The sequence below is a fragment of the Calonectris borealis genome, chromosome 2, assembly GCF_964195595.1.
Source record: "Calonectris borealis chromosome 2, bCalBor7.hap1.2, whole genome shotgun sequence".
In the NCBI taxonomy this organism is placed as follows: domain Eukaryota; kingdom Metazoa; phylum Chordata; class Aves; order Procellariiformes; family Procellariidae; genus Calonectris; species Calonectris borealis.
The window spans coordinates 47,521,287-47,546,306 of record NC_134313.1 but is presented as its reverse complement, the minus strand read 5'-3'; the positions used below and the strand labels follow the sequence as shown (position 1 = coordinate 47,546,306).

Genomic DNA, 25,020 nt, shown 5'->3' with positions numbered 1-25,020 from the left:
CCTTGCATATGTAAGATTTTTGTTATGAACAAAACCTGTTAATTTTCTCATTCCAGCTGTTACAAAGGACAATCTCTTCTCTCCTGATGTCCTCCGCCAATGAGGACGGGGTAGGTATAATGAATGTTGATGAAAGAAAATTAAACTACGTACATAACTTACTTGTAGAGGCAGAGTACAGGAGACGTGAATCAGGTGGGAAAATACTCGAATCATAGAAATGGAAAGGGACTCCTGGAGGTCATCGTCCAGCCTACCGCTCACACTGGGCTATTGCCAATGCGTGGGCAGGTCAGCCGTGACTTTGGCTGGTGGAGTCTTGAAAAGCTCCAGGGGTGGAGATTCTGCCTTTCCAGGCAGCTCGTTTCAGAACTGCACTAGGGGCGGAGGAGATTTCACTAGAAAAAATGAATTTTTTTCTCGTGTTCGGCCTGGGATTTGAGTGGGCTGGACCCTTTGGCAAGCCCACCTTCCACCTGCTGATGCCCTGCTATTGCGTGACTGTCATCAGGCTGACACCCTCCTTTTCAGAAGAGGGATGCCGCAGGTGGGATGTGTAGACAGCTTTAGCTCAGCTGCGGAACTGCAGAGCTATCTGCAAATAGCAGTATGTCCAGACATTCAGAGCGGCGACGAGCAGTGCTGGACTTTACTCCATTTTCTGGCTGAGGATCCAAAGGCAGCAAAGATACAGTCCAAACATCCCACCTTTTCGGGATGGTCTTCTAAACCCTATAAACCACAACTACTTTCTAATAGCACAACCATGAAATTACTGGCAGATAGTAATAGTAGAGGAATTTGCAAAACGCGCGCAAGATAATATTTATAATTGTATGAATGAAACGTGTAAGCCATGGGGATCCATGGGCTAAAGTACAGTTTATGTAATTGTGAAGTAGTTATTCCTTTAATCTGAGATATCAGAAGAACCCTGACATTTGGCACAGTGACCCAGATTTATCGCAGGTGAGGGAAGCACCCGGGTAGGTGCCTGGCTGGCATTGGCTGCCGGTGGTCAGCAGTGAAGGAGCGGCACCTTCAGAGGCTGATTAAGTCCAATTAGGATCCCAAGATCCCCCCTCTCCATTGCACGTGGAAGGGAGCAAAGGTCAGCTCGTTGTCTTGTTTAATCATCCCAGTTAAGTATCTTCAGTTAGGTGACATGTACTGGGGTCATTTTGCTTTCCCTATCTTCTACAGTCTTCTAGCATTTTGCTATTACATGCTCCATGGTTTTAATGGGATTTATGGATAATTTTTAAAGTGGAACACTTCTCTGAAACTGTAAATTACTTTTCTTATGCTGGAGGGTGTATATTTCATTTAAACAGAGAGAGACAAGAAATGTCCAAAATATGTTTGCTCTTTTAATAGCAGTTAAGTCGTAAGTTTTACAGGATATGTCTGGTTTGGTTACAGACTGACAAAACGTAGTTCTTTTTCAAGTTATTAGAATTCAAACAACCTCTTTTCATGTTTCAATTTTTATAATGCTAGTATTTAGAAGTCTGGCAACTTAGAAACATTTTTTTTTCCCTAACTGAAATGCAGGGATAATTTTTTCCTTTTTTTCACAAGCCTTTCCATCTCTGAACTGCTGCAAACCGCTGCATTTTAAAAAGCAGCACATCTCAACAATGATTAATCACAAGAAGTACCACTTGAGGTGGCATTTTTTTGCCAGTGCTGCTAAAGTTTCTAAGGGTGTAGCTTTGTAATCACTTCTTTTGGCAGGGAGGTTGGTTTTAGCTGTCACTGGCCCTGGCCACTTGTTCCTTACCTTGTGGCAGCCCTTCTGTTACACCAGTATAGCTGTTTGTGCAGCTGCATGGTGAATTGGTCTGCAGAACCGGTCTGGGGTAAAAATAATCTAGGAAAAAAAAAGAGAAGGGTTGTTTATACCTTGAACCAGGCAGTAGACGTGGGTATCGCATACCTGCACAAATGCACAGCCCAGATGAAAGCGGGGGGCATGGTCAGAGGCTGGTCGCACGCAAGTCCCATTGAGGAAAGAAATGGATGTAAACCTGCCATCTGAGACCCCCTCTCAAGCGAGGTATCAGCTACTGGTGCTACCAGTTCTTCTGTTAACGGGCTGTCTCCTCTTAGAGAAATCATCCCAGCCTCGCATCCCTCTCCTCCATGCGGAATACAGTCTCTACAAATCTGCTCAGGCACAACTCATGTGGGTAAACTGCCAGTCGGATCATTAAACGGAAGGGACTGTGTAGGTGCTGGTGATCGTAAAGGACGCATGATACAACACAAAGTTAAAAGTTGGGTGGGGTAAAAAGAGTTACAAAGTATTTTTTCCTTTAGTGGATCTTAGTTAGCTAAGGTAATCGATATATAGTATGTATATACACATCGCTAGCACATGTGAAATCCTACAAGTGTCAGAAATCTAAAGGGAGCACATGTAGGTTATGCTTTAGCAAAATTGAGTTCAAAGTCATGGTAGCTTTTTTTTTTCTTTAAACAGCTCATTTTTAAAAGCCCGGTAGGGAAGCAGCACTTTAAGCGGGAGTGAGATCTAATTATTGAAAATCTAACGTATTCATTCTTTCTGTCAGTTCTAATGCACCTTTCTTTTTGAGTCCTTAAAAAAATTGTCTGTTGGAAGAGGACCTTACACCCTGCATCTTCCCAGCCGAATGCTGCTTGGAACAGAATGTCCAGGACTGTTTGTTTTAATCAACAATGCTTTTATCACTGCAGAGTTATGAGGTGCAGAGCGTGCTGGGAAAGGAGGTGGGGTTGTTGAACTGCTACGTCCACTCCGTCACCAGCCGCCCCAACTGCGTTGCACTGGAGGAAATTGTTCTTCTGGAAGCAGCTGAACTGAGCTGAACTCTAGTCAGCTACTATAGTATCTGTGGACTTTGTAATGTGGTTATCTGTTAACTAGTGCCACAGATAATGTATAATGCAAGTGTGATAAGTATTAAGACAGTTTATTAAAACTGTGGTTTACAAAGCACTTCGTGCTAATGCTGAAAAAATACCTGTATAAAAAAATCTGTTCAACTTTCTGAACTCTTCTTTTTTGGATCAGTTCAGAATTTAAGAATACAATTCTCTGGCATGTTTGCTGTTTATGTATGTAAAACATCTTGTTCTGGAAGTTTTGAATGGTTGTGAATTTTTTTTATAATACTGTATTTATTATGTGTCGATGGAAAATATTTTGCTGATATTTTTGAAATAAATACCTTGCTATAGGCAGTGAACATTGGTCTAAGCTGAGTTTTATCAGCGGATTCCAGACGTACCACCAGCTGCAAAACACCGCGTTGTGCGCGAATTCTGAGTTGTAACGTTTGTTATCACCTTGCAATAAATGTTATAAAGATGGAGATTTGAACAAAGCTTATATTTTGAAGCGTCAAGCATATATAAAGTTAATGTTTTACAGCTAATTGGTCTCTAAGCATAGAAGTACCATATTATCTGTAGCTTCCCACAAAGCGGGTGTTTCATTATACAGTTTCTGTTATATAGGTAACGAGCAAACTGCTTTGTAGGCCACATAACTATCCTCAGCCTGACTGTACAGAGACATGGATTACAGATCAGATAAATAATATCAAAATCTTCCTATGTGTGCATTGTTTGAGATGCAAGAATTAATGTAAGAGTTTAGTCAGAGATTAGATTTTTTCCCCTTCCCCTTTCACAGTATTTAAAAAAACGGTATAGGTTGGAGGAGGAGGAATGAATGGTTTTGTGCAGGTCCAGTGTGTGATTACCCAGCAGAAAAGGAACAGCAAACTCATTGCTACACGTTCCTGCGGCCGAGGCCGATAGCGGAAAGTCTTGTCACGATTACTAAAGGAATGACCCAGCTTTTGAACCCCTCTTTTTCCCCCCTCCTCCACGTCTTTCAGTCTCTTACCTGCCTCCCTGTAAGGAAGAAGGGACCTCAGCCCGTTCCTGCATGGAGGTTACCACCCTGTACGTGACCAGGGTCGCCCCTTCGAAACCAGCCGGACTGCCCTCTCTCCAAAAGCGCTGGCTGTTGGAGGTGCTCCTGTATCCGGCCATTTTTCTGCCGGTGCCCTACAGATGCTGTCATCTTTGTGCCTGCGGTATCAAAACGCAGGCAAGTAGCCTAACCTTTCATGTATTCGCTCAGAGATCGGCGTTGTTGCCTGCTCTCACTTTCACTAGCAGTGATCATGATCAGTGAAAGTGGCCAGTGGCCAGCTGCCGCACCGCGGTAGCCTACAGCGGGCTGAAGGGCATGTGGGCAACATCTCCTTTGGGGCTGCGGCTGGCTCAGGCCGGGGAGCCCAGCGCAGGTCAGTGCAGGTGCAGCTTCGCACCGCCTGGGCTGGAAACCGCCTCCAGGTTTTTTAACAGGAATTTTAACTAGCGGTGTTCTTGTGTTCATGTATGCTTTTTTTTTTAATAAGACTATGCTGCTGGAAGAGTCCTGGCCGAGGAGCAGCCCCTCTTGCTGTGCAGCCGCTGCTCGGCCCCAGCAGTCAGCTCAGCGGCCGCCACCGACTCAGCGCTCCGGCTCGGTGACGCGACGCCCGGGGGAAGAGCCGACTTGGCAGCCACCACGTGCAAAAGCCCCGGTTATTCCCACCGCTGCATCCCCCTGAGGCTGCTCTAGAAACAAATGCAGCGCACCTCACCCCCCTTGTCCTCACCGCCCCGCTTCAGCTGCTGGAAGCCCCCCCCGTGCCCCCCAGCGCTGCGAGTCTGGCCGCAGCTCCTGGGCAGCGCAGCTTCCCCCACCGCCGACCCGCTGCTTTCAAGACAGAGCAAACGACAGCAGGGTTGATTTAAAATGCTTTTTTTTTTATTCTTAGAAATGCTGTAAAAATTGATATAAAAGGTCGAGCATGCTCAGTCTTCTTTTTTCATCCTACTGTCTAAAATACATGGGGTTTTGAATCATTTTAACAGATGTACCATAGCTGCATCGGTATGAGTAAAATGTAGAAAAGACGAAAACTACAATTATAAAAATAATTTAAGGGAGAGGAAAAAAAAAAGATATTTAGCTTTTTTCCTTTTTTTTTTTTTTTTGCAAGTTTCGTGGTGAAAGACCCAGGCATCGCCCCGTGTCGCTACAACATTCGGAAAGCGGCCGCGGGCCGGCGGGTCCCACCGCGGCTCCGCGCCTCCGCCCCGCGCCCGGCCCGGCCCGGGGCGCCGCGGCCCGGCCCGGCAAAGGCTCGGCCCGGCCCGGCAAGGCTCGGCCCGGCCCGGCCCGGCCCTCTGAGGTATTTATCCACGGTCTCCCGGAGTCCGTCTCTCCGTCCCGCTCCCCCTCGGTTACCGGCAGTCGGTGCCCGAGCCGGGCTGCAGGAAGGAGGCGCTGGGCAGCTGCTTGAAGAAGTGCCGGAGGCTGGTCAAGTCCCGGGTGAGCTGCTCGATCTTCTTGTGCAGCTTCTCGTTCTCGGCCGAGAGCTCCAGCAGCTTCTGCTGCATCTCCTGGTTGCGCCGCTTCGCCTTGTCGCGGCTCTTGCGCACGGCGATGTTGTTGCGCTCCCGGCGCTGCCGGTACTCGGGGCTAAACCTGTCCACGCACTTCTTGCCGCCGCGCTCCTTCCCCCCGGCGGCCGGCGGCGGCGGGACGCCCTGCGCCGACCCGGAGACGGCAGCCCCGGCGGCGGCGGGGCCCGGGGAGCGGGTGCTGCAGCTGGAGGGGGAGCTGCTGCCCGGCGGCTCGGGGGAGGTGGGCGGCGTGGGCTGCCCGCTCAGGTTCATGATGGTCTGGGCGCAGGTGGCGATCTGCGAGGGCAGCAGCGAGGAGGAGAGGTCGCTGTCGCTCCAGTCCGGCTCCTGCTTCAGGGCGCCGCGGGAGGAGGAGGAGGAGGAGGAAGAGGAGGAGGAGGAGGAGGAGGCGGTGCGGGGCTCGGCGCCCAGCAGGGTGGTCATGGCAGCGCCGAGGTCCTTGGCGGGGTCGCGGCCGGCGCCGCCGCCCGGCGGCAGGTACTCGCCGTAGTCCCCGCCCCGCTCGGGCTTGTGGTTGCTGTTGAAGAGGTCGGCGAAGAGCTCGTCGTTGCACAGCTCCAGGTTGGGCACGGCCGACATGGAGTCAATGTAGGAGCTGAAGTCGATGGCGCTCTCGTCCTCGTACATGGCCGGGGCGGCGGCGCTCAGCTCTGCCAGGTTGGTGCCGCTGCCCCCCAGGCCGCCCCCCGCCTCCTCGCCGCTCATCCCGCAGCCGCCGCGGCCCCCCGGCTTGCAGGCGGGACCCGTCCCGCCGCCGCTGCCCACCTTGGCGTCGTAGAAGTTGGCGGGCTCCAGGCACCAGCTCTTATAACATGCCGGGGAGTCCAGGCTGTAGAGAGCGGCGGCGCTCATCGGCGAGCGGGACGCGGCGCCGCACGGCCGCGGCGCGGGGGCTCCGGGCCGCGGGCACCAACCACCGCTCCGGGACGATCGCAGCTCCAGCCTCCGCCCCGGGCAGGTGCTGGTGCTGCTGCTGGTGGTGGTGCTGGTGGTACTGCTGCTGCTGGTACTGCTGGTACTGCTCGTACTGCTGCTGCTGGTACTGCTCGTACTGCTGCTGCTGGTACTGCTGCTACTGCTCGTACTGCTTCTGCGAGCACTGCTCGTACTGCTCGTACTGCTGCTGCTGGTGGCGGTACTGGTGCTCCTGCTGCCGTCCCGCCGTCGCCTCGCCTCTCCGAGGGGGGTCGATCCGGGTTCGGGTCACGCCGTGCTCGGCGATAGGAAGCGGGGATGGGACAAGGCGTCTCTGGACCTGGGAGCGAAACGCCCGCTCGGTCCCTTCTTATACGGCGCCGGCCCCGCCTCCTGCGGGGAGCGAGTGTTCCCGGCACCCCCGGGGACCCGGGGGCGGGAGCGGGTGGGGTGCGCGGCCGCGGAGGCAGGGCTCCCGCCGCGGAGAGCTGCCACCTCCCGGTGGAGGGTGGCCGCGGTCGGGGGCGGCCTCCCCCGGGGGGGACGGGACGGTGCGGGGAGGGGGCAGGAGCCCCTTCGGGCGCCTGCCCCCTCCCGCACCGTCCCGTCCCGCCGGAGAGGGCTGCCCCAGCGCCGGTACCGGCCCCCCATTCCCCCTTGCAGCACTCCGGTTGAGCGTTAATTTTCCCTTGTCCTGGCATATTTCCAGCGGAAAAGCTGGCGGAAAAGGCTCATTTTAAACTCCCCCCACCATACGCTGCATCCCCCCGCCCCGCTACACACACACACACTTCCCCAGCGGCGTCTTGGATGAGGCGATACGGGAAAGATGCTGCCTGCCCCACGCGTGTCTCTGTGTATCACCCTAGCGCCCTCCCGAGGCTCCGCTCCCTCACGGGCAACTTCACCCGAGAGGGCTTGTAAATCCCTCCCCCCCCCACCAGTGACAGGGTGTCGGCTTGGACTTCTCCTTGCAGGATGCTCGGGTGGGAAAGGGGGCTCCGAGGCATCTTTAGCTGCTTGACGCTGGCTGCGTGAAGTTGAGCCTCTCTTAAAAACTTAGGGTAAGTAATTATGCATTTCCCCGCCTCCCCCCCTTGCAGCCAATAAACTACTACTATTAAATTGGCAACTATCAGAGAAATGAAAATGTTTTCATTTCAAATATGTGAAATGCTACCTTTTCCTGTTACGTAAAACAGTTTTAAAAATCCTGGCTTCACCCCCAGGTGCTCCATTGACCGAATTACAAAAGAAACACACACACAAAAAAAACCTTTAGAAAAGTCTGTTTTAAGATTTCTTTTTTTTTTTTTTTTTTTTCCCTTTTCTCCAGAAGACGCGGCTAGATTTATGACGTTTCGGTAGGACTAGCCCAGCCGCTGACTTTTCAGCCCAGCGCTCAGATGACACTGCTGGCGTGAAGCTGTGCCCTGCCGATCGCGGTGCCGCTCGGAGGTGGCTTTCTGGGGACCGTGGGTACGTGCCGGTCATGCCGGGCCTGCTGCCTCGCTCCGGGCAGGGCTCCATCTGCCGCTACCGCAGCTGTTGCAGTAACGCAGCAGCTGTTTAGCAAAGGGTGTGTATTTTAACATAAATAGTTGGGACAGGACTGGTACGCGCTCCCCTTTTGGCCGTAAACTCCTCGTGGGAAGGCTTGTGGGATCAGGACAAGTGTGCTCTGCCTGGCAGGTGAGGTTTTGCATCTGGCAGGTAGGGTTTTGCGTGGAGGGGCTTGGCTTTGCTTGTAACTTTAGTGCTGCAGTTAACCCCACGGGATGTTGTGTTTAAATAAACTTGATTTGCTTTGCTCATCAGGGGTTTGATCATGCAACCTCTATCTGCATGACAATTAAGCACCGAACTTGACAGTGACACAAGAAGTGGTTGCTTTTTTCTTTTTTTTGGTGCAAAAAATTTTCCTTTTCCACATCGTAAAAAAATAATATTCCCAAAGCCAGTTCTGCATGTTGTCATTTTCTGCCCTCCAGCACTGGGGTATGTTCACGTCGCATGGCTCCGCGCCACCTGCCCTTGGCCAGGCTCTCCGGCAGGAACTGTGGCCAGTGCGTGGTGCTCCTGGATCTTTTTTCTCTGCGTGAAGTGTAGAGAGGTGAGTGCATGAAGCACGGGCAGATAGTTCAGAAATGCAAGGCAGTGACACCCGCTCTCTCCCCCCCTTGCTCTGCGACAGGGTCTGTTGACTGCTGGAAGGCGACACATCTCGCCTCTCGTAGCCATAAAATTATAATTTGTCTTGGAAAGCATCTCATTTAACTGCTTGCACGTGGAACTGTGTTATGCTTTCGGCTCGCTGAAGTCCGTAGCCCCAAAGGGCAGCTGGTCATCAGACGCTGTGCCAGCCTGAACAGTCTCATTTAATGCCCATCACGTGTTACCCCAAAAAAGAGACACGATGCACAGCCAGGTCACCCGGCCGCCGCTGGGCACCCTGCCATACAGCAATTAGATTCTCAAAATCCCTGGGTAAACAGTGACCTGCTAGGCATGGAAGCCCTGCGTAAGCCCCACTATCTGCCACCTGTGTCACACCTAAGCCCCATCATGGAGGGTGCAGCTTTGCTTACGGTGTCATCAGGACCTGGAGGCATGTTCAGGGCTCATGGTCAGACCTGTCGCCACCTGTTCCCCAAAACCAAGCGGCGAGAGCTGTCCCCTGGAAGGCGAGTTGGTTGCATTTGTTGCTGAGCCTAACTGAGACGTGTGATTTCAGGAGCGCGTTTCGGGGGGTTCCCCCTCGTGCCGTGCAGGGTGTGAAGCCCTGGGGTGGCACTACACCTGCAGCGAAGCATCCAGGAGCAGGTGAGTCAGTGGTACTTGTCGCTTACCAAAGCGCTGGGCTGAAGGCAGGACTATATCCACGCCGTACTGTTTCCTGGGGTGGATTTGTCTGGCATCTCGGCAGCTGAATCTGTTCCCGTTTGCTTAAATAATTTCATGGAGAGTGAAGCAGAGACAAGCCCTTGATTCCCTCACCTGTCCTGCCGAGTACCTGACCAACGAGTCATGGCTTCTCTCTGGGCTCCAGTAAGTTTTAAACAGCAGTTTGAGTATCTGAATTTTTTCTCCAAAACCTGTTTGAGGTTCCTGCTCCAAATCAAGAAAAGAGAAGCCTTTACACCTGGACAGAAAGGACAAGAAACCTTTCTCTAAGACATCTTTGCAGAGAAAAGATGAAACTTTAAATTACTCTGGAGTGCCGGCTGTGGGTCCCAGAGAAGCACCCGAGTCCTCCAGGGACAGGAATTAAATCACACTGTATTTCTGCCTAGTTTTTCCCGATAAATGGGGGCCAGGCCACCCAGGGAAGGTGAGGAAATGGGGCAATGCTTCAGCCTGGCTTTAATCCTCCCCGTCCTCCCGGCGTGCTCGCCTCTGGCAACCCAGCCAGAAGTGCAGGACTTTTTGGGGCAGCGGGGGCTGGGAGCCCGGCGAGGCTGGGCTGGTCCTGAGGAGCCCATGGAGCCCTTCTCTGCTCTGGGGGTGCTAGGGGGCTGCAGCAGCGCCAGCAGGACGCTGGCTCCGGGGGGATTCCTGGGCTGGGGCAGGGCAGCTGCGGAGCAGGACTGCGGGGGGGGCACCTTGTCCAGGGGAAGCACCTCACGGTGCACCACCGGCTTTCACAGGGAAAGGCTGGCTGGATGGTGACAAGGAGCCAGCTGACAAGGGGGAAAAAGGGGGGTGGGTTGCCTGGTTTTCTCCTCCCCCCCCAACACGAAGCAGGAATGAAGCCATCCTTTCGTTCCACAGCTGGAAGCCAGGAACGGCACCTGGGGGCTGGCCGGGGAATGGGACATGCAGATGAGGAGGTGCAAGTTGTTCGGGAAGAGTCAAAAAACCTGCCGACGCACTCCTGAGGAGGGACGGTACCTCCTTGAGGTTGGCGTTGGCTCTCGTAAGGCAGCGCAGTGACTGCTGGACGGAGTCACCCGTCCTCGTCCCACCTCTGCCGGGGCTCGGGCCTCCCCCCCTCTCTTGAATCGCTGTAACAGTATTTTGCTCATCACTTGTACTCACCTGGGTCAGGTCGTTGCACTGATCCGGCCTGCGGCCACCCCACTGTCAGCGGCTGAAGAACTTGCCGGTAAATGAAAGGATTTTTCTTTTTAGTTCTTTTAAACTCTGTGCTCTGACTTCCTGCGGGCGTTTGAGCCCTGGCGCTGCCAGCCCCGGCTGGGTTTGTGCAGCCGCAGCTGTGGCTGCTGAACTGCTGAATTAATTCTTCCACGTACCCGGGCTCCGGAAAGGCCAAGTGCTGCGGCAGCCTCAGAGCCTGCCCTCCTCGTCTTCTCACGCTCTTGGGTGGATGCTCTGAACCTTCCCCGGACACAGGTTTTGCATGACTTTCCAGCAGGGAGAAGATTCGCCCGGTCAAATTCACAGCTACGTCTTCTGCCTCGCCAAACGCAATCTTGCCCAGTATAATTTACTGGGAGTTCAATGGGCAGGCAGAGTGAGTGTTACCCTCTCCTGGCCCATCAAAAAGGAACAAAACCCCCCTCTAAATCATGTGGAAACTGTAACCAAATCTTTTCCAGCCCTTTACAGCCGCTCCTTCCCAAAACTTTTTGCAACAGAAAAACCCTAAACACCCTATTCTGGACACTGTTGGGTAGGTGTATGGAAGATGTAGCTCTTTGGTAGCTTTGCTGCAAGACCAGTGCCATTGTTTGGTGCTGTGGGTGGCTGCCAGGGTGCGACCTTTCTGCGTAGGTGCCATTTCTTACAAGCAGCATAGCTTAAAAATGAAATTTTTAAAACGCGGGTCATTTCCAAATGAGGCACACGGTGTTAGTGAAGTGACTCGGCAGACCCTCGTCCTCAGTACTCGTGAGGGAAAAAAGAAAAGGGTTTTAAAACAGCAGTAATAAATCCTTATTTTAACACCCCAATTTTGAAAACCGTGAAGTTTGGGGAGAAGCGTCTCTAAACATAGACACCTACTTACGGGGCTGCAGGAAGCGGCCGGCCAAACCCTTCAGCGAGAGGCCAGAAGCGCTGTTGGAAACTCCTCATTCCATGGCTGAAGACGAGCCTAATTCGTTCTTCTTGTGGAGAGCTCGTAGGCTCCTTCCCGTGCCCAAAGGCGCGTGGTGCTGTGCCGCATCTCAGCCACAGACACCTCAGGCTAATGTTTAAATTGGGGGGTGGGGGGGGGGACCACGGAAAAATCCTGAGCCCGACAAGCAGCATGCAGGAACCTCTTTATCAGCTGGGAAAGGGGACGACTGCAGGCTGCAGCTGCAGAGCTTTCCTCTGTGTTTAGCAGTATTGTAATTTTTAATTAGAGGGAAATTTTAAGATTGACTGGGATGGTAAGGACTAGCTTAAACATTAACACTATTCTGTACACTAAGAAAAACCTACTGAGAATATATGCTAATGATTTACATAGCTTTTTAGATGCAATTAATGAATTTCCAGATACAGCGCACATCTGGTTATCTAATCTGAGAAGGAAATACTCTGCCATACTTGTGGATAGTTATGAAGTTTTATTTTGCATCATGAGACCTGAAGCAGTCTCCGACTCTGAGCCGCACATCATCTTATTCTTTTCTGGAAGCCAAACAAACCCGCCACGTAAAGCACCGAGCCCAGCGCCTTGAGGTTTTCATTGCGTCAGTTCTTTCCTTGCTGCTTCATGGGCTGGCTTCAGCCTTTCCATTTAACTGCTGTGTTTTATTGAGCGCGGCGTTCTCCAGTCAGGATGGGGGACAGCAGCCGCGATTTACATCCGTTGGAGGTTATTTTCAGGCTCGCTCAGCTGCACAGGGAAAGCTCCGTTAGGGCAATTCCACTCGCTTCGCATAGGCCGTGTTTCTGCTCATGAAAACCCAGCAGCTTCGTGCTTTGCTCCTTAGCTGACACTTGAGCTTGACAAATACATCACTAGCAGGACGGATGCAGCTGAGGCTTCCGATGATGGAACTTCTTTTAGGGCCCAAACTGAGCTTTTAACTATTTTAGGTGTCATTTCTAAGCTCTTTTGCACTGACAGGGCTACTTTTACCTGACTCAAAGGCTTTCACCCCTGGCCTAAGGGCCTTTCGCTATGGGCTGAAGGGAGAGGGGGGCACGGGGCAGGGTTCAGCACGGTCCCCTTCCCCTGCAAGAGCCGGGCTGCGCTCCTGCTCCGGCCCCTTCCGAAAGGCCAAGGAAGCCTTGGTTGGCACTGGAGGGAGGCCTGCTGCGCGCAAACATCTGTTGTTGCTGAAGGTATCAAAAGTCCTCCGAGAAGAGCCTCGTTAAACTATAAACCTGAACTTTGCCCTCCACAGTTCAGGTCAAAGTACCTCGTAAGTATCTGAGGTATGTGCCAAAAGTGTAATTAAACACCTCGTATGACCAGCCGCTTGATTTCCAAATGTCCCCTCGCCTTTTCATGTAGCTTTTTATTGTGCTTTAACTTTCTTGTATTTGTAGAGTGACAACGTGAAAGCTGAGTGCCTCACCTAACCAAGCCTCAGTCATAACGCCGCCGTCTTTGTTGATACCAGAGATTAAAAGAACAAAATGCACCAAGACATCTTACACAAGGTGTATATAAAAATAGACTGTATCACACGCTCTTATGAAAGAACTGCTGTCCATTAATTATCATCTGTATAAATGGGTAAAAATGTGGATGTTTTCTGTGATTAAAGTGCCCTAAATTAACTTTTGAAATACGGTATACATCTGAAAGTTTATTTTTAAATAGATGTTTCCTCTATTTATGTTTAAATAGATGTTTTAAATAAAGCCGAACAATACTTTTAGTTAATAAAATCTGATAAAAAGATTCTGAATTTCTTGATTTGTAACACTACTGACATAAAGAATTGAGCATATTTACTAAGAAGGAAGGTAACAAATAGTAATTATTGCTGGAAAGTATTTGAAACAAAAAAGCTCCCTCCCTATTCATTAGGCCTCAGCGAGTAATCTTCCTCATCCTTTTTGTGGAGTTGTATCCAGGAGGCAGATTCCTCTGCTCTCCAGCTGAAAGATTCATTTGAGACTGGTGCCAGCGGCAGCCGCGGCCCTCAGGGAGACCAGGACTGCCCCATCGCCACGGAGGCAGGAGGGAAAGCTTGTAGGCAGTGAGAGGGCAAAGACTTATTTTTATTACACCCTATATGATAATTATTAAAAGCCTCAATGGAAACTATCTCCTACAATGAATTGTGGGTAATAAAACCCATAATACTTCAGAGAACTCTCTTTCCCCCTCGCTGTCTGCGCTGCGCTGCACTCGCCACCAAGGTTACCCGAAAAGTGGCTGCCAGGGAGGAAGAGCCACATCTGGCACAACTTCCCCGCTTTGGCATACGCAAATCCCACAGTGCAGCGGCCGCTCCTCTGCGGTGCTGCAGTTACGGCAAGGGCTCTGCCGCGTCGGCAGTGGCTACTTTTGTCACACAGCACGAGGAACGTGGAATTCTAAAGGACAGAACAGAGTATAACCTCTAATTGTTAAAAAACAATCTGCTGGAACAAACTGGCACGGTCTCATCATTACTTTCTCATTATCCAGTAATGAAATAACCATCCAGATACTTCGGGTGTTACCTAGAGCTAAAAGCCATTTTCTGTTTAATTTTACCACGTGCTTCACTGTTTCTACTGATATGAAAATCTTCTGGTTTTAATTACAAGTAACATGTATCTGCAGAACGGTTTCAGGTGATTGTCATCAAGGTCTCTGTAAGTGCAGACTTGCACTACAAGGATGCCTACAAGTTCGCAGGGTATGAATTTGTGCTTTCCTCCGAGTGATCCCAGCGCCTTTCAAATTAGTCTTTAAGCTCTATAGCCTCTCCAGTTCTTTCTACATTGATTTTAAAACAAAGACAATAAAGCTGCTTTGTTGCAGAACCACATAAGAGGGGAAAAAAAAAAAAAATCATTGTTTGAATACAGCTTTAATACAAAAAAATTTATTTTCTATATTAGTCAAGTTAACCAATGATGATAAAAGAGGTTTTTTCCTTTTTGGCCTTAAAATTCTGATCTGGTTGCAGCTGGGTGTTAGGGGACGCTCCTCCTGGCAGACTGGGCTTTAGAGAGCAGTCCCTCACATCCAGGGTTCCCATCCTTCCCAGACCCTGCCAAGAACATTGGCGTCTGTCGCTTGATCGATCAGGCATCTCACTTGGGTCTCTTCTGAAAGTCCGTCCTCCGGCTCTTTGGCTCTGATATTATGATCAGCGTTACCACGGGCCACAGCTGCAAAATGACTATAAGAAGGCGACTTCTCATGGCCCAGGCGTAGTTCATCACTAAAATTGAGAACACAAAAATAAGCTCTGACTAGAAGAACAAGCAGAAAATCTGAGATGGATTTTAAAATACAAAACAGTACTTGAACACCATTCCTGCAGCTTTATTTTTCGAGATGTGGAGACTGTTCAATAGCTGTCGAAGGCTTGGCCAGTGAACACTTAGGTGTCCTTTATTAGTGAATATTTACCATGAATATTTCAATCTTGTCAAAGGTCTCTAACAGAAAGAAGGATGCAGCAGTTCACATCCAAGCTGTTATCTCCTTATCTGCCCTGCTGATTTGTGCCTGCAAGAAGTATTTTGCTGCCTTTTCCAGTTCAGCCTTGACCACAAAAGGGACTCCTCCCAAGTCCTGCACTTTTCAGTATTTGTATGGTTTTAAAACAGGCTTGCTTTCTTTGCCTTTTTTTTTTTTGATTAATTCAAAATGTCTTTTTAAAAGAGGATGGAAGGGATTAATTGTACTTTAACTGAACTTTAAAGACATGCTGGCTTGAGCCAGACTTGACTAGACTGACATAAATAACCTGAGAATGCCATCAGATTTGAATGCGATGTTTTTGTTTTCCATACCTCCTACCTGGTTCAGGTTCCATTTCAAGCAACTGTCCAGCAGAAGCGTATCGATTTAAATACTACCCCTAGCCTAAAAGCCGTGGAGACGAACATAAAGAACAGCAGTCTGAGGAGTGAGAAGTTAGGCAGGCTTACAGGGTGGGGATGTGTGTGTTGCCAGGAACAGTAAAACTGCTCAGGAGGCCTGAGCTGGAGCAAAAACACTCATGGGGAGGTATCTGGTGTTTTGGCTGGCAGGGTGGTTCAGACAGTTCGTATGAGGACCAAAATGATTCTGACAGGAGGTTTGTTGAAATTTTGCCCTGTCTGCCTCTTCTCTTTTCCTAGCTGCCATTCTATCTGAAGGGAGTAAAATCTGACCCAGGAGACTGCCAAAGCTCTTACAGGAGCAGTTTAAAGCAAAAGGAGAGCATCTTACCAAGTGATTGTTGCTGGATTGGCACCTGTAAGCTTTCTTTTGACATAGCTGACTTTTTGCAAAGGGTACCAGTTTACTTCAGATGTGTTTATTTCCTTAATCCACGTGCCTCCTTTTTTCAGCTGTCTTTGTTCAAAGTTCTGAAGAGAAAACAAACTTGCCCTATTTATCATAAATCACACACTTACAAAGACCTTAAAGCCGCCACATCATAGCAAGTCAAGCCAGCAACTCTTAACTGCAGATGCAATGGAGGACAAAGTAGTGAGATGATATCTAGTCTGCCTATGACTTAAAATTTAATTTACAACTGGAGTTACTGAAGTGCAACTAGTTTCAGATTTTTTCTCTGTAACTATTAGTTTGATATATACAGTGTTGTTACGTAAATTTAAGAGGTTCAATGCAAAAAGTTGAAAATATTTATGCTGCTGCCATAAGTGACATAATGTGATCAAGAAATACCCACATTTTTAGGATTATCATGCAGATACAAGAACAGTACACTGATAACACAGACATGTGCATATTGTCCATCAATATAGAATTCTGTCATTTTAAATCCTTTAAGTTCAGTTTCTCTGAGAACTCAATAAACCAAAGAAAGATAAAAGGGGCACTGAGAGTAAGCAACAAGAAATACTTCCTTTTTGCTCAGTTTTATCCTTATTACAGTTTAAGAATTTTCACATGAAGAAGAAGGAAAGAGGAAAAAATCCCACCTTCCAGTCCAAAGAAGGCTCTTTTACAAATACATCCATTGTGCTGATGAGGAGATCTGGATCCGCACGATAAGCCCTTAGAGCATGCACCATCACACTGTAAATGAGACCCCACTCTTTCACTGGCATCATCAGATTAACAAACTGGCGGGTCAGACGAAAAGGCATCAACTCTGGCACACCCAAAAACTAGCCAAGAAGAAGGACAGTCAAAAGAAAACAAGAATTAAGAAACCTTGCAACAGAAGGATTAGAAATAATTTTTTTTTTCTTTTTAAGCTTTGAAATCCTTTTTGTCACTTAACTGAAAACAATGTGCAACTCAGTAGAACAGGACTGAGTTGTGACATCAAAGCTCTAGTCATGAATTTAGTGACAGTGGTTGAAAGCATGGCTGAGCTATACAAAACACCACTGTATAGACCCTATGAAACTCTATAGCTCCCTGCTTGTCTGAGAATATCTGGAAAGAGATTTTATTCTATTATTTAGACATAACTTGTAAAGATTATTTTGCATCAAAACGATGGCAAACGAGGAAGCATCAAATTTAGTACTGAGAATACACGTGTAATTGCACATATTGAATGCAAAAGCTGTAACAAAGTAATTAACAAATACCTGTGTAGCTGAGCCAAACGCATATCCAAAGTCTATTCCCACCATGCCACCTGTCTCCTTGTTAATCATGAAGTTGGACAGATGTCTGTCTCCAATACCAAGTATCCAGTGGCTGATGCACATCAGTGCATGAGAGCTGGCAAAATGGGACCGCAGAGACAGGAAGGCTTCAGGAGATGTACTCATTTTCACAAAGGCTCGCCTTAACAAAACAGAAGTCACTTGTTGCATACAGATAAAACACCAACATTCATTTCACAATGTGCAGTCATTAACAGCGCACTTACCGCAGCAGGTCTTCTGGAACACTGCTTTCCCTACTTTTGAAAGACATAACTGTTTCTGTACGGCTAGCATTTCTGCAAATTAATGAAAGAATAAGGTTAGCTATTAAAATAACAGCCCTCTGGACATTAAAAGTTAAGATGTGTACATGACCGCATTAGCACATTTTGCTTACCCCAGTAAATAGTACAGCAAGCCACAGAGAGAATTTGCCCAAGAAGTTTTATCTGATACTAAAAATATCCCCTCTTCTCTTTTTTTCCAAGCATTTATTTCCAGGACTGACATTTCTTTATACAAAACAGTATGTAGTTTTGTCTAGTTTCCCCCAAATTAAAGAGATGTGTTAAGTTTTAATACAGCAATACAATTGTGCTCTTTCTGGCTCGATAGCGTCTTCCAGGCAGAGAAACTAAGACCCAAATGAAATGTCCCAGCAGCATGCAGAGGCTATATTGACACTAGAAAATAGCGCAGCAGAAGGGGAGGCAACAGAACTAAATAGTTGGTGCTGAGGACATCCATGCCGTACGCATTTGGGGAGGGAGGGCGAATGCTCTGGACTAGCCCACGTCTGGTCCTGTGAACTGAATGCTCGCGAGCAGCTAGAATGGTGGGTGCTCTCCTTCCAGTCTAGTTTCGTCTGAAAAGAGCAGAGTTGTGCACTCGGGGACAGCTCTGCGATGCAAGCCAACATGAGGTGAGTGGGGGTGATCGGGAATTTACTTCAAAAGCACATTCCGGATCTGAATAAAAATATTAATGTAGACACACTCAGATAAATGAGTCAAGGTTTTCCCTTAAAAAGCAAGAAGCTTGCTTAAACAGGTTATTAGCTGATGAGAAATGCTCCACTGGAAACTTCCCTTCCCCCACTACAGTGCTAGATCTAGACAGGTGTGGAAATTCCTCTGAGAGGATGCTCAAGTCGGGACCCAAACCATCAAATACTCTTAAACTCTCAGTGAATCACAATGACTTTCTCTGTCCAACTTCAGCAGGTGCTCTGGCTCTGGCAGCCTACCTAATTGCATAATCAGGAACACGACACCTAGAAAATAAAGTTGAAGAGGAGCATCTGCTTATAGACACTTTCTTAAGGAAGTGAGCAAGCTTCTGGAAGCATTCCTGTGCTCTGGTGGGATTTTGGCAGTACTAAACTCCTCCTGCAGAGCATCTCCAGTAAGACAAAGCAGTAAAACAGGCAAAAATCATAACTAGCCAGCATATTATAATGCAGATCATATTTTTCCTGGAGTTTCTACAACTCTGTGTGTATGCACACTCTAGTTTCTATATTTTACATGCAGTTCTCTTCTAAAACCTACCTGTACATAACATGATATCGAGAGATGCCTTGAGCTTTCCCACCCATCTTGGACAGCCACTCAGAATAGGTAGCACGAGGTCCTTTTTTGCTAGGGACAAAAAAAAGGGTGGATGATTTCCCTCTATCATCTTACCACTCTGTCCTTGAATATCCGCAGGCTGAGTCTATGCTGCTATGACCCATGAGATTTTTATGCACAGAAGGCATCAGGAAGCTACAGCCTACGTTACTTTTAGTCTTGCTATGGAAATGAAGTTTAGGCTGTCAGTGCATGTGCTGATCCATCCATCTCCTTTTCCCCAGCTTTGAGTGCACTTCAGTCATATTTGACAGAAGATTAGACATCTCAAAGGTGTTAATTTGTCAATAGGTACTATGAAAATGAGATGCTGCTTTGAGAAGAAAGACTCAAAATAATTTCTCCAGGGAGGGAAAGGTATTCTTAACATGGTCTCTTATGCATTTGAGAGGCATTATGTAGCCTACCACAGTACGCGCTGCCGTTTGTCCATCCAAACAGGTAGGGAACGCAGGAAGGTAGTCTGTTACCTCCTCAGTGTGTATAGGAGGGGAGGAATGGGGGCTTGGACTTAAGGTATTAATCCATAAGAAGCCAGTCTTCATTAGTTGCACTGCTTATAGAATAATTTGATATTTTTCTCCCATCTTAACTAAATACCCTAGACATTAAACTTCTATTCCAGAGAGGCAGTAACTTAGCGGAGCACTCGCCTTCTCTCTTCCTTCCAAAGCATGTTCTAAGATATAGAGATCCTTTCCATTTAAGTAGTATTTATCATTTACAGACTGTGTATCCCATCACTTCAGGATAAAGAAAAGGATGTCAGAACTTCAGAAAGTTATTCCTCCCACCCCAACTAAAATATTGCCAGCAAGGATTTAATCAGAATTTTCCTTTGCGACTGCTGTCATTCAACGATAGCTCAATATAAAGTGTCTTAATTGACTTGATTGAAGAACATATGGGAAAATATTTCAAGTCTACATACAACAATAAAATAAAGCTATTTTTGGCATAAATGGTTAACTGTTTTTAGAAAGACACCGATCTTCCATATTTAGTATATTAGAAATTTTCTCCCCTCACGAGATTGTTCCATGTGAGTCCTCCTCCACTTTCCCAGTCAATGAATTGAGACCAACATAATACTGCTGCTGTTCAAAAAAGTGAACCAGACAGCAGTAATGCAGGAACTGTAGCAGTTCCTAAACTGCTCACAAATCAAGTAACTGTAGAAATAAAGACTCTTTGGAGTCCAGCCTCCATGCTGGAGGTTCCTCCAACCTGCCCCACAAACAAAAGAACTAGTAAAAATAAATGGTGACAACAATGCTTTGACAAACCCAAACAGAAATTATGTACTAAGAACAACGTTGGTAAATAAAACCACATTTCTAAATTCCAGGATAGAAACAGGCTGAAATGCTAGAATTAAATCAATTTTACAAATATTTGTCCCCCAATTACAATCAAGAGAAAGAAAGCTAATTTATTCAAACCCAGCATTTATATATCAAGTCAGAGACAGTGTTCTTTTACAGTTGTGTTTTGTGCAACTGCTGCCAATTTCCCCTGTCACTGACTGACTGCTGAACCCAGGTTCTGAACAGCTCTGCCTCTGCTCTGCTCCCCTCCCCTCCGCTCCCCCCCTCGCTGACCTACGTCCATTTCCTGCCTGATCAAATCAAGAGATCAAAATCCTTTGCTTGTAAAATCAATCTGCTGATAAGGAAATGGTGATGATAATGACGTCACACGTGATTATAAGCCTCTTGTTTAAACAAGCTGGGTGGAGGATATTCCAGGTACAATGGTACTCATTAAACAAACAGTTGCCAATTACTAATTTAGGTCAGGAAGCACAAGTACGAACTGCCTCCTTGCTTATAGGTGCTTTTATTTCTTTCTTTTAAAAAAAGAAAATGCTGCCACAAGATTGTCAGTATCACGAGAAACCCATTAGCAGTGGTCTTTATTAGAGCAGACAGCTAAACCAAGCATCACCTGTTATAGTTGATGTCTTCCTCTTCGGACATGCTATTCTTAAGGAATTCTTTTAAAGTACAAGTATTTTCCAGCCACTTGATGAGCCCCAGTCTGGAACAAAAGAAATCAGAGATGCAAACAAGTAGCTCAGAGTTGAACTTTAGAGGAACACCACAAATAGGAAGCAACATGTTTTAGTGCCTCCTAAAAGAAGGTTGAAAGCTACCAATCTAAATATACTCTGAAAAACAGTTTCCAGAGAAAGCAATTTCAATGTTTAAAAAGAAAAGAAAAAAAATTAAACCAAGACCCAAAACACTCTGAACCAGAATCTGGCACACAGAAATCTCACTTTCCAATGTCCCAACAGTAATAAATGTTAACATAAAGATTTCTGTCCCTTCAAGATAAATTCCTACCTTGTTGTCATGGGGATGACCTGGTAAGTTTTTAACTGCATATTCCTTTGGCTACACGTAGCATCTTGGGAAAGGATGATGTTCATTACATCGAACAGTTGCTCAATACGTTGGTCTTGTCGCAGGTCTTCACCACCTTTGACAAGAAAAGGATACCCCTGCTCATCGCTGCCTCGGATTGTTATACGTTTTGGTTTCCTCAAGGATTCCATTACACTTATCTTGGAAAAAGACAGGAAAAAGCAAAGTATTTGTGAAAGAAGACTTGGCCTTACAGAATCATCACTGAAATTAAGCATATCTGGCATTACTAGATTGCATAATCAAGTTGCTTAATTATTACTAGAAAAACAAATGCCTATTTGCGGGCCTTCCTTTATGTGCTGCAAGATGCGTACACAAGCAACAACCTTGCTATTGTCATTCTGCAAATGGAATATGGACACAAATTTATACCACACAGGATTTTGACTCAAACTTTTAAAACATACCCGTTCATCAAATCCAGAGATTTTTGCATGGTACTCTGGCAGTGGTTTCCCTTTTCCATCATACTGACCTGAAGTGGTAGTAAAAGAAGGAAAAAGTTACATAGACTGATTTTAATTTTTTTTTTTTTTTTAAGTGTGTTTAAGAACAGAACACATTTCCAAATATTTTGTCAAATTGGTAGAATGTTAACTATGAAGAAAGTATTTTAAAATGCATAAAAATCCATAATACTCATCATGTGATTTTATCTGTGAATTACTAATATTCTTTCCTTGTTAAGCTGTTAGAATTGCAGCTCTTAATGGTTTCAGAGGACACATCTTTTTGAACTAGATTTAAACATATATTAGATTTATATATCAGATTTCCTGGAGTCAGGCCTTTAAAAAAATACTAAGTTCTTAGGTAAGAGATACAATTTTAAAAATCAGGCCTACAGCTTAAGAACAGATTTAAGAGATGAAGAATGAACAGAGTTATTTCAGATGAAATCTACCTCTGCGTAAGGCCAGAAAGAAGGGCCATATAGTCAACATAAGAAGTAGAGCTCAAGAGTAGCAACTTTCTTCTAAGGGACAGGTCACCATCAACACTGGAGGGGAACTTACCAGGAACCTCGAGTTCGTTCCTCAAGAACTCAACTTTGAATTCACTCATCCACGGTGAACATTCTTTCAGGTTTCCAGGTTCTTTATAGTTTTTGTTCATTTTTGAGAGGAGAGAAGTTGCAATCGCATCAAAGTCACTAGACTTCATATCCAATAGTTCTGAACCGCCTTTTCCAAAATGATGGTCAAAGTCCTTCCCAAAAGCCTGAGGTTCGTTTATAGAAAGAAGTCCTGTCAACACAGTGCTAGGAACTCCCCAAGAACACCAAAACGGTACCTTCCTATCTACACACACAGCTTCATCTGAGCTCCTAAAATATATCAATCGTCCTTCCACTCCAGTTCTTTTTTTCTCTGTTATTTTTAGTCTGTCAGAACCTTTTCACTGCCTGTTTGGTAGACCCACCAGCTATCATCAACAGAAAGATGTATTTTTCACCAATCTAGAGATATCAAAGATCTGTAGAATTAGATCACAAACCTCTCTGCCATATCAAAATCAGAAGCTTATCCCTCCTTACCTCCTCCAGCTGCAGTTCGATTCTGAGTGAGCATATCAATAATGCTGCTCATTAAACTTAATACATGCACCTCATCTGCTTACAAAAATTTAAGAACAGCTAGTGAAATATTAATATGAAATACAAATATTTAAATTTGTACCTATTAAACAAACATAAATTCCATCATGAAGCTAAATATAGGATTATTATCAGAACATTTAATTGATGTCCCAGTCTTTAGATGTTATCACACTTTCAAACTGCTGCAACAAAACCCAAAAAAACCTCAACTGTTCGATTTGGTAAATGGTAAAAAAAAAATTCACCAGATGGGCAAGTTAGTTTACCTTTTTTTCCGCTAGAACTTGAATACTCTGTGCTTTATGGAAGGTTTGGGTTTTTGTCGGATTTTTGTTTTGTGGGGTTTTTTTTGTTTGTTTGTTTGTGGTTTTTTGTTTGTTTGTTTTGTTGTTGTTGTTTTCTTTTTTTTTAAACTAGCAGCAACCATACTACATAGCAAGCAAATACAGCCTAGCTAATTTTATATATGCATTTTTAGCTAACCAAAAGATATATTACATGTATATGTAATGCATGTCACAGAGGTTCATGTATTAAGAGGATTTTTTGCATCATGTTAGAAAATGTCAATTTCAATATTTTATTTACTATCACATTATTCATGATTTGCTTTGAGATAATTTGGATGTAAAATGTATAAACCCGTATTTTAAAAGTATTTAAAATATCCTGATAAAGGAGAACTGCAAAGACATTTCATACTGATCCATTTAATAAACAACGTAAGTATTATCTGCAAGGAGTTAACTGAGTTGACTTCTTGTGTTCATAACTCAAGGTTCTAGAAAAAACAGATGTCCCCTCTTGGACCTCACTGGTATTAACAGCTTGGAAAGATACGTAAACTCACTTGTTTTTTCAATGCCTGATCATTTTTCTCCCAAGCTAAGAAGGACACAGCTATTTCACTGAAGTAAATGAAAATACAGAAAATATTATCCTTCTGAAGAAGAGACTGCTACAGTCAACATCTTTATCACTTTAAATCTATTTCCAGATGATCATCCAATTGCTTTTTCTGCTCTGTTCTTCGACTTCCTTTAAAATTCAAGGCAGCAAATATTTAATAGCCTTAATACTGTATTTTAATTAACACAATCCATCAACAGTGTTTAATTTATGCATTACTAGAATTTCACGTTAAAAATAAAAGCAAGATTGTTATTGCTTAAATTACAATTGAAACTGTACATAAATAATACATATGAAGATTACAAGCCTGAAGTACTCCACATATTAGAGCAATTTTATGTGTCAGTCAAGATATACAACTTCTTTTTTTTCCAGCAAGGACACTAGAAACTATACAGTTGTCCTCACAGCACACTTTGTTTCTCCATTAATACTGCATCATGAAGGCAAAGAATTCAGAGTCTGTACACCACCACTCTGACCCTCTTCTGTAGCCACTAGCTGAAAGGAAAACTGCTCTCCCTCTTCCCTTCAACAGAGGGCAACAACCCCACTACCCCTCTTTCAGCATCTCCCTCACTCTTCTCTCCCTACTCTGTTAATTCAATAACAATTAAAAATCCATCAGTACTACTTGCAGTATCGTCTACGACTGCACGTTTCAGCTTTTTAAAGGGCCATGGATTTTTTTGCTTAAGCGGGCCGAAGTGCACACAAACCGTCCCAGCAACCAAACGCTGACTGCCTTTGTCCTCATGTGGGCTAGGCCCCTTGCTGAGCTGGTAGCCTGTTCGGCTCAACCTACAGCTGCTCCTCTCCCTCTACCCCCACCCCAACAGCGGCACAAACTGCAAATTCTTATCCCCATACTCTTAAGTTTAAAGTCATTATCATCAGAGACCCAACTTATCTTGCAGCAACATATTCAAAGGGCTAGTATGCCCCTAAACTCCTAATTGCCCTTTCTGCTGCTGTATCACCTCACCTCCTCCCGACCCCACCTTACTCGCATCCTCCACCTTCCCTGCTCATGGGGAAGGAATCTCCCTAGAGACACTCAGATAAGTTTATCTAATGCTAATGTGACATAAGAATGGCCATATGGCAGAGACCTGGATCCACCTCGCCTTGGCCACGGGGCTACGCGCATACAGCACAAGCATACAGCCATGCTTCTACAGCAGTATCACCCTCCTGGCCTCCAGCAACTTGCGGCTCAGGGATTTCTGGAACCAGAAGTGTGCATTTGTATGTAAAAGCTCTCAAAGCACTTTCCCCCTCTCCATGCTATTGTCTACTTGCTATTTGAACCGATGAAAGCATCCATAACATCCTGCAGCAGGCGTTTAGCACTTAAATGTGTACT

The 25,020-nt window shown here is 46.1% G+C and overlaps 3 protein-coding genes across 3 annotated transcripts in view; 1 reads left to right on the top strand and 2 right to left on the bottom strand.

The window, feature by feature from the left end:
* The window catches only part of SPIDR (scaffold protein involved in DNA repair), a 202,656-nt gene extending 199,285 nt beyond the window's left edge, over window positions 1-3,371 (top strand). The window contains exons 19-20 of the mRNA XM_075141899.1: window positions 57-110; window positions 2,722-3,371. Coding sequence (XP_074998000.1) covers window positions 57-110; window positions 2,722-2,853 — 186 coding nt within the window. The 3' untranslated portion in view covers window positions 2,854-3,371. The remainder of the gene's footprint in view (window positions 1-56; window positions 111-2,721) is intronic.
* Window positions 3,372-4,791: 1,420 nt separating this feature from the next.
* Window positions 4,792-6,737, bottom strand: CEBPD (CCAAT enhancer binding protein delta). Its single transcript, XM_075141898.1, has one exon. The coding sequence runs from the start codon at window positions 6,325-6,327 to the stop codon at window positions 5,293-5,295; it is 1,035 nt and encodes a 344-aa protein (XP_074997999.1). The 5' UTR covers window positions 6,328-6,737; the 3' UTR covers window positions 4,792-5,292.
* A 7,574-nt stretch (window positions 6,738-14,311) lies between these two features.
* Window positions 14,312-25,020, bottom strand: part of PRKDC (protein kinase, DNA-activated, catalytic subunit) — an 84,941-nt gene continuing 74,232 nt past the window's right edge. The window contains 10 exon segments of the mRNA XM_075141895.1: window positions 14,312-14,675; window positions 15,674-15,813; window positions 16,396-16,584; window positions 17,017-17,218; window positions 17,304-17,375; window positions 18,630-18,719; window positions 20,658-20,750; window positions 21,059-21,279; window positions 21,550-21,617; window positions 22,159-22,363. Of these exon segments, the coding sequence (XP_074997996.1) occupies window positions 14,471-14,675; window positions 15,674-15,813; window positions 16,396-16,584; window positions 17,017-17,218; window positions 17,304-17,375; window positions 18,630-18,719; window positions 20,658-20,750; window positions 21,059-21,279; window positions 21,550-21,617; window positions 22,159-22,363 (1,485 nt within the window). The 3' untranslated portion in view covers window positions 14,312-14,470.